Genomic DNA, 12427 nt, shown 5'->3' with positions numbered 1-12427 from the left:
TATATTTGTTTCCTTGGTTTGCCCTGCACTTGTTCCTATGGGGTACAGCTGCATCTATATACTTGTTTACATGTTGGCATAGTATAGTGGAGTATATCTCTACATCAAGGGGTTTGGTAGGGATTTGAAGCTTGATAACGTATCAATTAGGAGTAGGTAGTTTGTCAGCGAAGTTTCTAAAGGTACCATGGAAAGAAGGGATCTCTGGTTTCATTTTTATTTTGAAGGAGACTGCTTTATAGTCAGACCTAAGGAGTGATGAAGATACGCAAGGGATGGTGCAAGATGCTCCCATGTTAGTAAGTACAAGATCCAAGATGTTATTCCGCTTAGTGGGTACTCTGATTGTTCCCAGGCATTTGTACTGACAAAGTTAAAGACAGCAAAACTGTGAAGATTTTACATTATATTGCATTATGTATGTGTGCATGCTTTAAAAAAAAAACAACTTTTCCTGTTTTTTCATATGGTCTTTTTATATGACTTGCCATACAATTGATGTGTATAGTTATAATTATGTTTTCAGATATTTATATTGTGTCACATGACATGTTCACATGATCTGTTAATGTGGATATTTGATTTAAAAGTGAAATGTTTAATATTATGTTTATTTTGATGGTGTATGGTATGTACATAGATGAAGTTGCTTAATAAACATATTTGCATATTATTTGGTCATCAGATGAATCCACAGCATCAAATGTATTTTATAGCAAAGAATATAAGGCTGTACATAATTGTTTTTGTATTTTTTCCTTAAATATGCTCATGTGCCTTTTTTTTGGTCCTTTGTTTTTCTCTTCACTGATCGTGCCTTGCACAGCCTTCCATTTGTGCCACAGTCAAATATATTAACCTAACCCACATGGCATTCTAGTACTCCTTCAGATCTAGTAATTTCAACCCACATTGCTCTTTTGTCAGTATTCATTTTTCCTATTACATTTCTTCTCTTTTATTATTCCTCAAAAACCCCTTAATTTTTTTTTCATATTCTTCCATATCTAATCTCTTCAGTGATATATATAGGTCAGCCTTACATAAAGAACAGGCAGGAATAAAAACATCTTAACTGCTTGAATCTTATTGTTGATGTTGATAAAGAACAGTTTCTGTAGTCTTAACCTTATCATCTTTTGATTAGTTTATTCCCACATTTCTTTAGCGTCCTGCTCAACATCACATTTTAACCAAATTCCCAAATGAGATCTCGAGCATATCTTGGACTTTCGGTAGGTTTGCTATTTTAAACATTTCTTAATCCCTTCAGATCTTAATTAACATCCCTGGCAGCTGCTTTGATTCTGTACATGTTGCCTCATGCATAATAGATGTGGAAATAGAAATGCATGATATTTTAACTATGGAACTATGTAGGCAAGCCTTTTCTTTTAGTTTGAAGTCCATTTCAGAAAGCGAGCACTGTAACCGTTTTTTTTTTCTTTCCTCTGAGGTCCATTTCAGTCTTACACATTTCAACAAGCATTAAAGGAGCCTTTTGCCAGTCAGTGGAACAGCAGCTGTGGTGTAAGTTGAAGCTTGAAAAGTTTTGTGTCAGCTTGCATTTTATATAATTAACCAGCTTTCTCAACATAGGAGTTCCTCAAGGATCTGTAGTGGGCCGTTTTCAATTTGCCATTTTTATAAAACAACCTGCTTCTTGATCTCCCAAATGACAAACTAGTTATATATGCAGTTGGTTTCTTTCACTACTGACCTATAAAACAAGTTCTAGCAAGATTTCTCTCAGCTGTGCAACTGGTCCAGCTCCAACACAGAGGATTATGATTGGGTCTTTGATTGTAACCATGTTGTTATGTGTTTGAGATATAGATGCCAGGAAATTAAGCTTGACAGTGAAACTTAAGAGGTGAATCTTGGCATCCATGTCGAAACGACTAACATTAGGGTATGATGAAAGATTAGATCATAATTCATTGCAGTACATGAAGACTTATTTTCTTCATGCACTACCAGTTACAGAGAAAAAAGGGAAAAAAAGCATTTTGCTGGCTTTCAAAGCCAATAAAGCACTTAACGAGTACTGTCAAACAGATAGATAGCACTTCAAGGAAAGATTTTTAAACAAGGCCAGGGACAGATTGGAGGAATAGATAGCAAGCAGAAACTAAGCTATTTTGATTTCTCCCATTGTTGATTGCTGTCTTGAACGGTAGTTTCTTAATACAAGGCCTGAATTTAACAGTGTTTGGTGGGGGTGCTTAACAGTTGTTAAGACCGGGTCTTGCACTACTAAAGCACTTAACTGGCTTATCTTTTTCCTAGTATTGGGAACGTAATTGTGGCATTGCATGCACTACATAGAGGATTATCGGGTCACCTGCTTATTATGTGTTCGAGACATGGATGCCAAGAAATTCACCTTGAAAGTTAAGCTCAAAAGATGAACCTGGGCATCCATCTCAAGAGCACATAATACAGGGTTATGATCAGTGAGATGATCATAACCCTTTGTAGTACATTGAGCTTTTATCTATTTGAGTAATACTAGTTAGAAGGGACAAAATCATAAAGTGTTTTGTCAGCTTTCAAAGCTGTAAAACATTTAAGGGATGCTGTCAGAAAGGCAGTGTAATGCTGTACGTCACCTTCATACCTACCTTTCATGCATCTCAACTGTCCAAATTTTCACAGATGATTGCTTCATATTTTTGGTTTGTTCCTTATAAAATCTGTGGTTTTCAAACCACTGATGTCGATGTCACTAAATAATGACATGTATCATAGTTTCAGAGTAAGTATCCTTCAGAAAATAAATGCAAGCACAAATCCTGTTTATTGTAGCAACTTTCTGAGTTCATTAGAGGACCTTAGAGGCACATTACTGGAACGGGCAGTGGGCAGAAACAATTTTCTGCCACTGTCATTTGCTGGTCAGTACAGGCAGATTTTTACTGCTTAGCATGGGACCCAACCTTAACAACTTTAGCAGGGGGTGCTTAACATTTGTTAATATCAGGTCACGAGCCACTCTGGCCCTTAATTGGTTTGTTTTATTTCTGAATATTAGACCGTAATCAGCATGCTCCATGCACTATAAGCTTTTTCTAATCAATTCAAAGAAGACTAATATTATGGTCTTCTCTACAATCAAGAAATTACCAACTATTCCTCCAGTTCACATAACAGTTCAGGAAGTTGTTATTGTTCCCAGTGTTGTAGAGCAGAGATGCTTAATCCTTACTCTTGACCCAGCTCCTTTCTTTTTCAAAACATATTAATGTTACAACTTAGAAAGTCCTAACTCAACTGAAACTTTATTACAAAATAACCCATCTTCTCCCTCCAATGGCCCATTTATCATTGCTAAACATGTATTAATGCCTGAGACTAAAACATTGTCTACCATTCCTCAAAACTGAATTCTGCATATAATACCTGTAGAATGAAAGCTGATGGGAACAGCATTTATAGATTTATCCTTCTTGTTGACCCATTACTGCATTACTGGAAATTACTTGAAAACACAAGCACATTACTGGAAATTACTTGAAAACACAAGCAGTCTTTCAGTAACTGATAGGGCTGTCTTTATCCTAAGTGCTTTAATCTTTAGGGTTTTAAAACAAGGCTGCTGCACATTGAAAAGTTAAGCTTCCTGTCCATGACGAGACTTGGGCTCTGAGAAGCTTTAGGACAGCTGTTTATTTCTTGCTCACCTGCTGTACAAAACTGCTTTAGGTGAATCCGCTTTCTCCAGACTTGTACATGCAGCTTGAAATCTACCTAATGGAATCAAAAACCTATAAACCATTAGAGTTTGAGGAAGCCCTAAAAGAACATCTCTGAGCAGAATTCACTTGTAGCTGCTTTCACGATAATGGTTAATACTGCTTTCATTTCACTATGTCATAATTATATAATGTTTTCAGAGTATTCTACTGATGTCTCTTTGTATATAATTCAATGTGTTATATTTGTACGGTAATTGCTACTTTTGTGTTATGGGATGTACCTCTGTATGAGCCCAGGTCATGGATGAAAAGAGCCAAAAGACCAAGCTCACTTACTCGGTCAAGTAATAATAAATAAATAAGTAAATAACCAGTCATGCTGTCTTTCGCAACTGCAAATCTGCATATGATGTAAGAAAGATGTCTGAGCATATAAAGACCTTTCTTGTTAAGAGATGAACGTGTTACTTTGAATCTTTCATTTGTTTCAAAGTAGAACACTGGGAAGGGAGAATACTTTCCTCTGTTTTGTATTTAATCTGATCCCAGCTGCTGTCAGTTCTGCCACTGAAAGCACTGTATGGTGACTGGCTAGTGTTTGTGTATTTACTGCTGGCAGGCAGTTTCTTATAAGCATCATTTTTGCTGAAAAAAAGTCATTTAGCTAATCTATCATATTTTTAACTTAATTGTACTAATATGGGTAATCCAGCATAAATGCTTTCAAGGGATTAGAAGTTTAAATTGTAAAAAAAGTTTCCCATCTGCATTTTGCCTGTATTCTGTTATAATTTGTGATTGTTCAAAATTTAAATTAATCGTTTACGTACTGCTTTCAGGATCTAGTGGGACACCACTGAAGATCGTCTCCAACCTCTTCCATTTTGATATATCTAGAGACTGGCAGTTGTACCAATACCGTGTGGTTTTCAGTCCAGAAATTGAGTCTGTACGTTTACGATTTGCTCTACTTTATAGCCACACAGATTTACTAGGAAAAGCTAGAGCATTTGATGGAATCACACTATTTCTTGCTCGTAAGCTGGATAATAAGGTGAGAGTTTTAATGTTTATACAAGTTCTGTTTGAATTCTGTTAAATTTGTTAAACATTTTACAAATAATTTATTTAGCTGAGTTACTGTCAAGATAATTTGCAGCTCATCCTCTGAGGATGGCTTTTGCAACAGGCAGCACATTAAACTTGAGTCAGTACGTGTTAATTTATTTTAAAAGCATTTTTTGCATGCAGTGGTTAATAGGGTTTCAGCTTTCCTGTCACTGTGTGCCATTCCTCAGACATATTGTTCAGGTGGGGTACTCCTCACTTTTAATTTTTCTCCTTATACGGAGACGAGAGCATTGGATGTTCATGCACCAAATCATACCGCTGAAGGTTCCATTAATTTCTGATTTTGAGCCACAAAGGTTTTCAGTGGCTGGGAACACTTCCACATTTTTGTCTAGGCCTACACCATGGCAGTCTGTATAGCCTTTAGTGGGCATAAAAAGCTTTGCAGCACACAAGCTGTAGCAACCATCTGTGCTCCTGTTTTTGTTTGATTTTGCGGTAAGTAAAAAAAAATATTAAGCTTGTGTGAAAATCTACTTATCCAGCCAGAAGTGTGGGAGCTACCAGGCCCCAAGAATCACTGAGAGATTGTATACTTTGTGGTGCATGTTATGTCTTATTTGTGAAAAATAATGACATGGTTACTGCTACCCAGGAGTTTTATGCATGTGCCTGCTAATATTGTGTATCAGATATATTATCTTTTCACACAAGCACACATATTGACCCTGCCCCAGCAAGCCGGGACTACCACAGGATGCTCACAGACCACACACACACACACACACACACACACACACACACACACACACACACACATGCACACGTTGGAGAAACCAGGGGATCTGGATAAAAACACACAGAGACAGGAGGACATACTGACTTCACACATAAAGCGCTACAACCGACTCATTCAGAGGGTGAAGTGCTGTGAGATGGCGGTACTGCTTGCTTACTATGCCATTTGTTAATTGCTGCCACACACATGCTTAGAGCAATAAAGACAGTCACTTACTTTGTACAATGCTGATGTTTGACTAGGATGGAAAGGGAAAGACATTATATCTAACTTGTTACTTTTAAATAAAACATACTGCAGTACCCTGCCCAAACACACACGTAGAAGAATATATCACTGTACAATGATTTCAGCAAATAAAATCCATTGTGTGACATGGCTCCTGCTATGACAGATCAGAATTGTTAAAAAGCAGGGTAAGTCACTTATAAAAGGACCAGCTTCCATATCTATCAGTTACAGCCAGTGTATTGGCTGTGTGCAGATGAGATGTCTAATTATGATAAAAATGGCCACAATAAAATGTTTGAACATGATATACAGGGATGCACACTAATTCTGCAAATTTGTTTAACTTGATCATGACAGCAGGGTCAGTCATTTTCATGCACAGACAGCTTCTGTACCCAGCAGTTATAGCTATATTGATGACTATTGTGTTCACCTCAGATATTTGATTATGGTAAATAAAGATATAAACGGTCACAGTAATATATTTCAAGTTTGTTTCACACAAAAGCAAAATAGGCACAGTGTAGTATTCCAGCTTACTTCACAGAAATGTACATTACTCTGTCAAAGTCTGATTAATACTGTTTAAACTGATGAAATAATTGATGTGCCAGATAATTTCATCCACAGACACCCTCCGTAGTTACAGCCCAATGCTGACTACATAAAATATTGACAACAATAATGTATTTCATTCAGCTTTGTTTCACACAACGATAAGCTACAGTAAAATATTCCTTCATGCATCACATAGATCAGAGTAGTCCTGCAAAGCTAGATTTAGGAGTTTTTTTTCCACTTACAGCTTTCATACTAAGTAGTTATACCTGCTTTGTTGCTTGCATACAGCTCAGATATCTGAGTATAATAAACAAAAAATACAGCAAAATAAAGACAGCAGTGTATGTCAGCTCCATTTCACACAAGCACACAGTTGCTAGCCAGCCACAGTGAAGTACTCCATTTGTCCTACAAAACTGTGCCCTGCCCATATTTGGTTACTCACCATGACTTAAAATAATTGCCTTATGTTAATAGTATTGCCAGTTATAGCCCATCTTATCCTTAATCCACGATCATCACATCCATTTTTCCATATACAGTTTAAGGGCTTTCTGCTCCTTGAAATCCCTCAATTTAGTCAGAGTCAGGTAGATCATGAGAAGTATGGAGCAGAAATCCTACAAATTGAGTGGTCAGGTATACAGCACCTTCCCTTTGGGGTACCAGAGCTGCAGCTGTTTTGAAGATGATTCCTCTGGGCCATTTATCCACCTGTCTATTTGAAAATAATAAAAATGCTTTTGCTGAATTTTTTACACACACATTCCTGGTTATTTCTGCTAACCTCTATGTTTAGCCACTACGTGAAGAAATGTGAGCAGATGCTTGCATACTTCATTGTTTCAGATATTTTAGAAGTGAATGTGATTCTGGGGTGCTGCCAGAAGCTGGATTATATTTACAGACCTTGCAACTGGCAAGAATGGATAGCACTAGGTACTCATATAGATTCCACTTGGTAATTAACAGGAGATATATCAGCCTAACTGGTGTTGACAGGAAAACTATTGGTACGTTTTGTGTAAATCACTTAATTCTCTGTGTTTTTATTTTATTTATTTTTCATTTGTTAACCGGGATAATCCGAATGGACAAGGTCCATTTACAGAGTAGGCCCAGGGAGAAAAGCTCCACATTGTATAGACAAAAATACAGCACAGAAAACATACAAATTAACAAAGGGTGAGTTAAAAACCATCATAATAAACATGAATTAATGCAAATCTAGAAATCAGTTATTAGAGCTTACTAACTGTGACATGTCTACAGTAGGTAAGACTAGGAAGTAGGAAAAACAGTGATAATTAAGTAATACATGGACATACCAGGTCTTCATGAGATGTGATTTAAGTGAATTTTTGAAGTGAGTGGAGGTGGAGGCAGAAGTAATGGGGGGGTTATTCCAGGTTTTAGCTATGGTGTGCGAAAATAGTGCTTTCGCTGCAGTGTTATTAGCTCTACAGCTACAGTGGAGAGATTTGTCAGGAGAACAGAGAGGACGATTAGCAGAGTAGTGGGAGAGTAGTTGATTTAGTGCTGGAGTTTTGTCAGGGTACCTCAGGATGTTGAAGGTGATGACTAGCTGATGGTAGCTAAGTAACTGAGCAAGGTCTAGCCATTGTAGGTCCTTTAGTGCCTGACAGTGATTGATTCTGAAGGTGGAGTTCTTAGCAAACTTGGCAATTTTGTTATAACATGACTCACATTTCTCAAGATCAGTTTTTCTAGTCTGGGTCAGGATTGGTGCTGCATACATTAGAATGGATAATAGGTGAGTTTAGGCTAGGGTGATCCGTGCCTTGTCTGTGAGGAATTTCTTGTGTCTGTAAAGAGTTCTAATTTTTTTGTGTACCTTTGTTGATGGTTTGAGCAGTATGGATATCAAAGAAAAGATTTTTGTCTATTTCTACACCGAGGAGTTTAGTATGGGAAGAAGCAGAAATGACAGTGCCATTTTTGGAAGTGATAGAGAAGGAAAGTGGAGTGGCTTTAGATTTATTAATAGTGAACAGGAGTAATTTAGTCTTGTTGGGGTTTAGAATAAGTTGGATGTCAGTGATCTATCTTTCCACAGAGCTAAAGAATGCTTGGGTGAGCTGTTGTAAGGTGGTAAGGGATGGAGCTGAGCAGATAAGCGTTGAGTCATTTGCATACTGTATAAGTGTGGCTTGCTGGGTGGAGGTATGTAGATTGTTTGTAAAGATAGAGAAAAGAAGTGGGCCCAAAATTGAGCCTTGTGGTATGCCTATGGTAGTTGGAAGTAGAGGAAATAGCACACCTTGCTGTTGAACAGATTGATATCTGTTCCATAGGTAGTTTTTGAACTAGGAGATAGCGGAGGGGGCAAATGATAGGGAGGCTACAGTATCTAATAGTATTGGGTGTGAGACCGTGTCAGAAGCTTTGAAGAGATCTAAGAAAATAGCAGATACAAAATTATTGTAATTTCTGTGTTGGTTAACGATATTGATAAAAGAGAAAAGAGCAGTAGTTGTGCTGTGGTATGGGCGGAAGCTATGTTGTGTGGTGCGGAGGAGATTATGTGTGTTGAGGAACTGCATAATTTGAGAGTGAATACATTTCTCAAGAAGATTAGATAAGGGAGACAGAATGGCTATGGGATAGTAACTTGAGAAGTCTTCTTGTGGAAGGTTATCGCTAGCCCACTGTAAGATTTCCTCGATTATGGGGGAGTTGTTTCCTGGTGGGATATAACTGCAAAGAATGTTACTTTTTTGTGTTGTTTATAGCTAGGACTGAGCCTAAGGTTTCGGCATTATGAAATTTGGTAGAGGGATTTATAGAGGTTAGAGGTTGAGTGCATTTTTAAAAAGAATTGCTACTCCACCTCCCTTCCCACCTGTTCTATCTAGTCTTAGGATATTATATCCTGGAGGGAGGATTTCTTCATTTTGGGTGCTAGGTTTTAGCCAGGTCTCATATGTCAGGGGAGTAGTGGGTTATGAATGCATGTAGGTTGGGGAGTTTATTAGAGATGCTCCTGGTGTTGATATTAATGATCAGTAGGTCAGATTTATGTTTGTTTGAAAGTATGGTATTGCATGGTCCTGGATTTGGGTGTATGTCTGCTCAGATAAGAAGCCTTTTGCTAGTAAATAGTATATGTTTAATTGTGTGTGCTATTCCTGTGGAGGATCTGCATGGTATTTTTCTAATGTAGGATCCTGGTAGGTAAGTCTTATATATGTGTGGTATAGAGCTGTGATTAAATAATATGGAATAGATAGGGAAATGTATGTGAGCTTTTGTATGTGTGGTAGTATGTGTTATATGGTAGGTAGTGTTGTCTAGTGGTGTGTTAGTATGTATGGATGTGATGTAGGCTAGGGTTGCGAGAGTTAGCAAGAGAAATGATAGTATGACTTGCATTTTAGTGAGGGAGTGGTGCTTGAGTATTAACAGTATTGTGATTCAGGTACAGGTGCAGTTGTAGAGGTGTGGCAGCTTGCTACTGTGTATGTCTATTTGGTAGGGAGTTAGGGGTGTGGTTAGGGTAATTACTATGAGGTAGCTGATAGGTGTGGGGGATAGTCAGATGATGCGAGGTTAGAATAAATGCAGGTATAGTGGGGGCTGGTGGGAAATGGGGGCAGGATAGGGGAGCAGAGTGAGCCGAGTGGAACGAGGCAAACAGAGCAGGGCCCAGCCAGACCACGAGACTGCAGAGACAGTGTTATATTTTTATCCACATTTTAGGGCAGTGTACTGCTTTTATTATTTTGTGCTTCTATTCCACCATAACACAGCATGAGGAAGTTTTGTCAGTCCAAGTAACCATCCTTGCTCTTTTAATCAGTGTTGATGTTTCTTATTGCTACTAGCACTACTGCTCAAGACATCAGTGATCTTGTAGTATTCTCAATCTATGGTGGCTTCATATCTCCTTATTTATATCCCGTTTTAGCTTGGCCATTCTTCAATTCCTGTTATTAATTTACCATTGCCATCTTTGAAATGGGAATAATTTCTTAAAGATTTGAAGTTTTTCAGACCACTGAAATTCAACAAAAGTTATTTGTTACATTTCACATAAAGATAGTTGTGCTTTACTTGCATTAGTATTTTATCAGAATTAATAAGCTTTTGTTTTACTGTCTTAACTGGTACTGTAGAAGACAGTGATCTCTTTAAGGTTTGCACACATATTGTTTGATTTGTTTAGATACCAAGTATATTAAAGTTGGTTATGAGATTCAAAAAAAGTTCAGGTTACGTAAAACAAAAGTTGAGGAAATACAGACAGTGCTGACATGAGGCTTGGCCACCTACAAGAACATCAAGTCACTTGTCATGCTGGACAAGTACAGACATGTTCTCAGCTACCTTTTGGGTGCCAAGGTCACAGACATTATAGGTATCCTCCAACCTCTTTACTGAGACAAGTGTGATTACAGTAATGTAGTGTTTCATGTGGGAGTGAGTTATTTGGGGTTCACAGCCTTAAGTGACATGCAGAGAGGCAAGTTGCAATTTTCTGTGCAAATGAGTCCCCTATTCCTGTTTGGAATCCATCCTTTCTTCATCAGGAATGGTATTTTGGTATGAAGAGAATATAACTAGCTTTAACAATTGGCTTAATAGCTGGTAAATTTACCATGGAGTTCTAGTATGTATCAGAGTGGGATGAGATGATTGATAGTCCCATTTGTTTTGCAAGGGATGGCCTACAGCTCTCTTTCAAGGGTTTACACATACTGTTAGAAACATTTGCTGCCCCATAGTGTCTTTTTTAGGCAGAGTCCATCTAACGTACATCTCAACTTAACAAATTAATTGAACCCTAAATGGGACCACAACATGGTGGTTATTCTCAGTGGCTGAACTCTCAGTAACAAACTGCCTTCTCTTGAGGTGGACCTACATCTGGAACATGACCATGTATGTGTAGTTACAGAGACTTGATTTAAATGCAGAGAAGGCCTTGCCTCCATACTTGAGTTTTGCACCCACCATGATTTCAGGCCTGGAGGGAACTGTGGTGGTGGCACCATATTTGTCAGGGACCTCATCTCATCTAGAGTGATACTCAAAGGACTTTCAGATTGAGCTCTTAGAAGGTCAGTTTGCCATGAATGACACAAGCGTTCAAATTGCAGGATATTACAGACCCCCCCATGTCTCCAAATGATCATTCTAGATTATTGGAATTTTTAGAAGAAATTCCTATAAGCAGTAACTCCATAATCAGTCCTATGTGACTTTGTAACACTACTATAGACCAGAGGCCTTCTGCCTCTAAAGTAGAGTATTCCCATACACTTTTTTTTTTGGGGGGGGGGGGGTTATAAAGATGATTTCTCTGCATCAAATAATGAACCCACTAGAAGCTACAATATTCTTGATCTGACCTGAGAAATATTGCCACTGCCTGTTCCATCCTCATAGACTCTCTTATACCAGTTAGGTCAAACCATAAACTTATGATAGTTACTCTCAGGACCACCATACCACCTACTACAAATGCCTCTGCATTTAAGAACTTTAGAAGGGCAAACCTTATAAAATTACATCATGAACTTTCTAAATTTACCCATGACATTACCAGAGCTGAGTATGATACAGCAGCCAACTTCAGTGAGGGTTTTTTTGCCCACTTAGTCAAATGCATAGATCTAACAATCCCATCTAGAGCCTAATATAGTGAGAAATTTAACACCAACCCACCTGGTGGTCAGCCAACATAAATAAATTTTATAACAAGAAAAGAACTCCTTATCCTGTACAGTAAGACTAGAACTCTTCAGAATGAGGATAGTATAGAAACATCACCAACAAATTGATAACACTATAAGGGCAATAATATAACCCATGAAGAGAGGTTAGTTTCTGAAGTGAATTTAGCTATGTTAGAAACCTAAAAAAATAACACTCAGCATTGTTCTAAATTTTCCTTAATAGACCCCTGCTCTAACCCCAGTGTAATCAGAAAAGTACTAGCAAATAAGCTCACAATTCTCCCATGAAAGCTGTATTCGAACACCTTTCATTCTATAATCTAATCTATTCTATTCTTTAATTCTAAACCAACTGAAAGTTCTTACAG

At 37.8% G+C, this 12427-nt stretch overlaps 1 protein-coding gene across 1 annotated transcript in view; it reads left to right on the top strand.

Annotated features, from left to right (window-relative positions):
• PIWIL4 (piwi like RNA-mediated gene silencing 4) overlaps window positions 1–12427 on the top strand; it is a 1045202-nt gene that overhangs the window by 219251 nt on the left and 813524 nt on the right. The window contains exon 5 of the mRNA XM_044072628.1: window positions 4538–4752. Within this exon, the coding sequence (XP_043928563.1) occupies window positions 4538–4752 (215 nt within the window). The remainder of the gene's footprint in view (window positions 1–4537; window positions 4753–12427) is intronic.

The sequence above is a fragment of the Protopterus annectens genome, chromosome 5.part0 (genome assembly GCF_019279795.1).
Source record: "Protopterus annectens isolate FY-2018-M chromosome 5.part0, PAN1.0, whole genome shotgun sequence".
Lineage (NCBI taxonomy): Eukaryota > Metazoa > Chordata > Ceratodontiformes > Protopteridae > Protopterus > Protopterus annectens.
The sequence above is the reverse complement of the archived record's forward strand: the minus strand, read 5'-3'. Positions and strand labels throughout refer to the sequence as shown.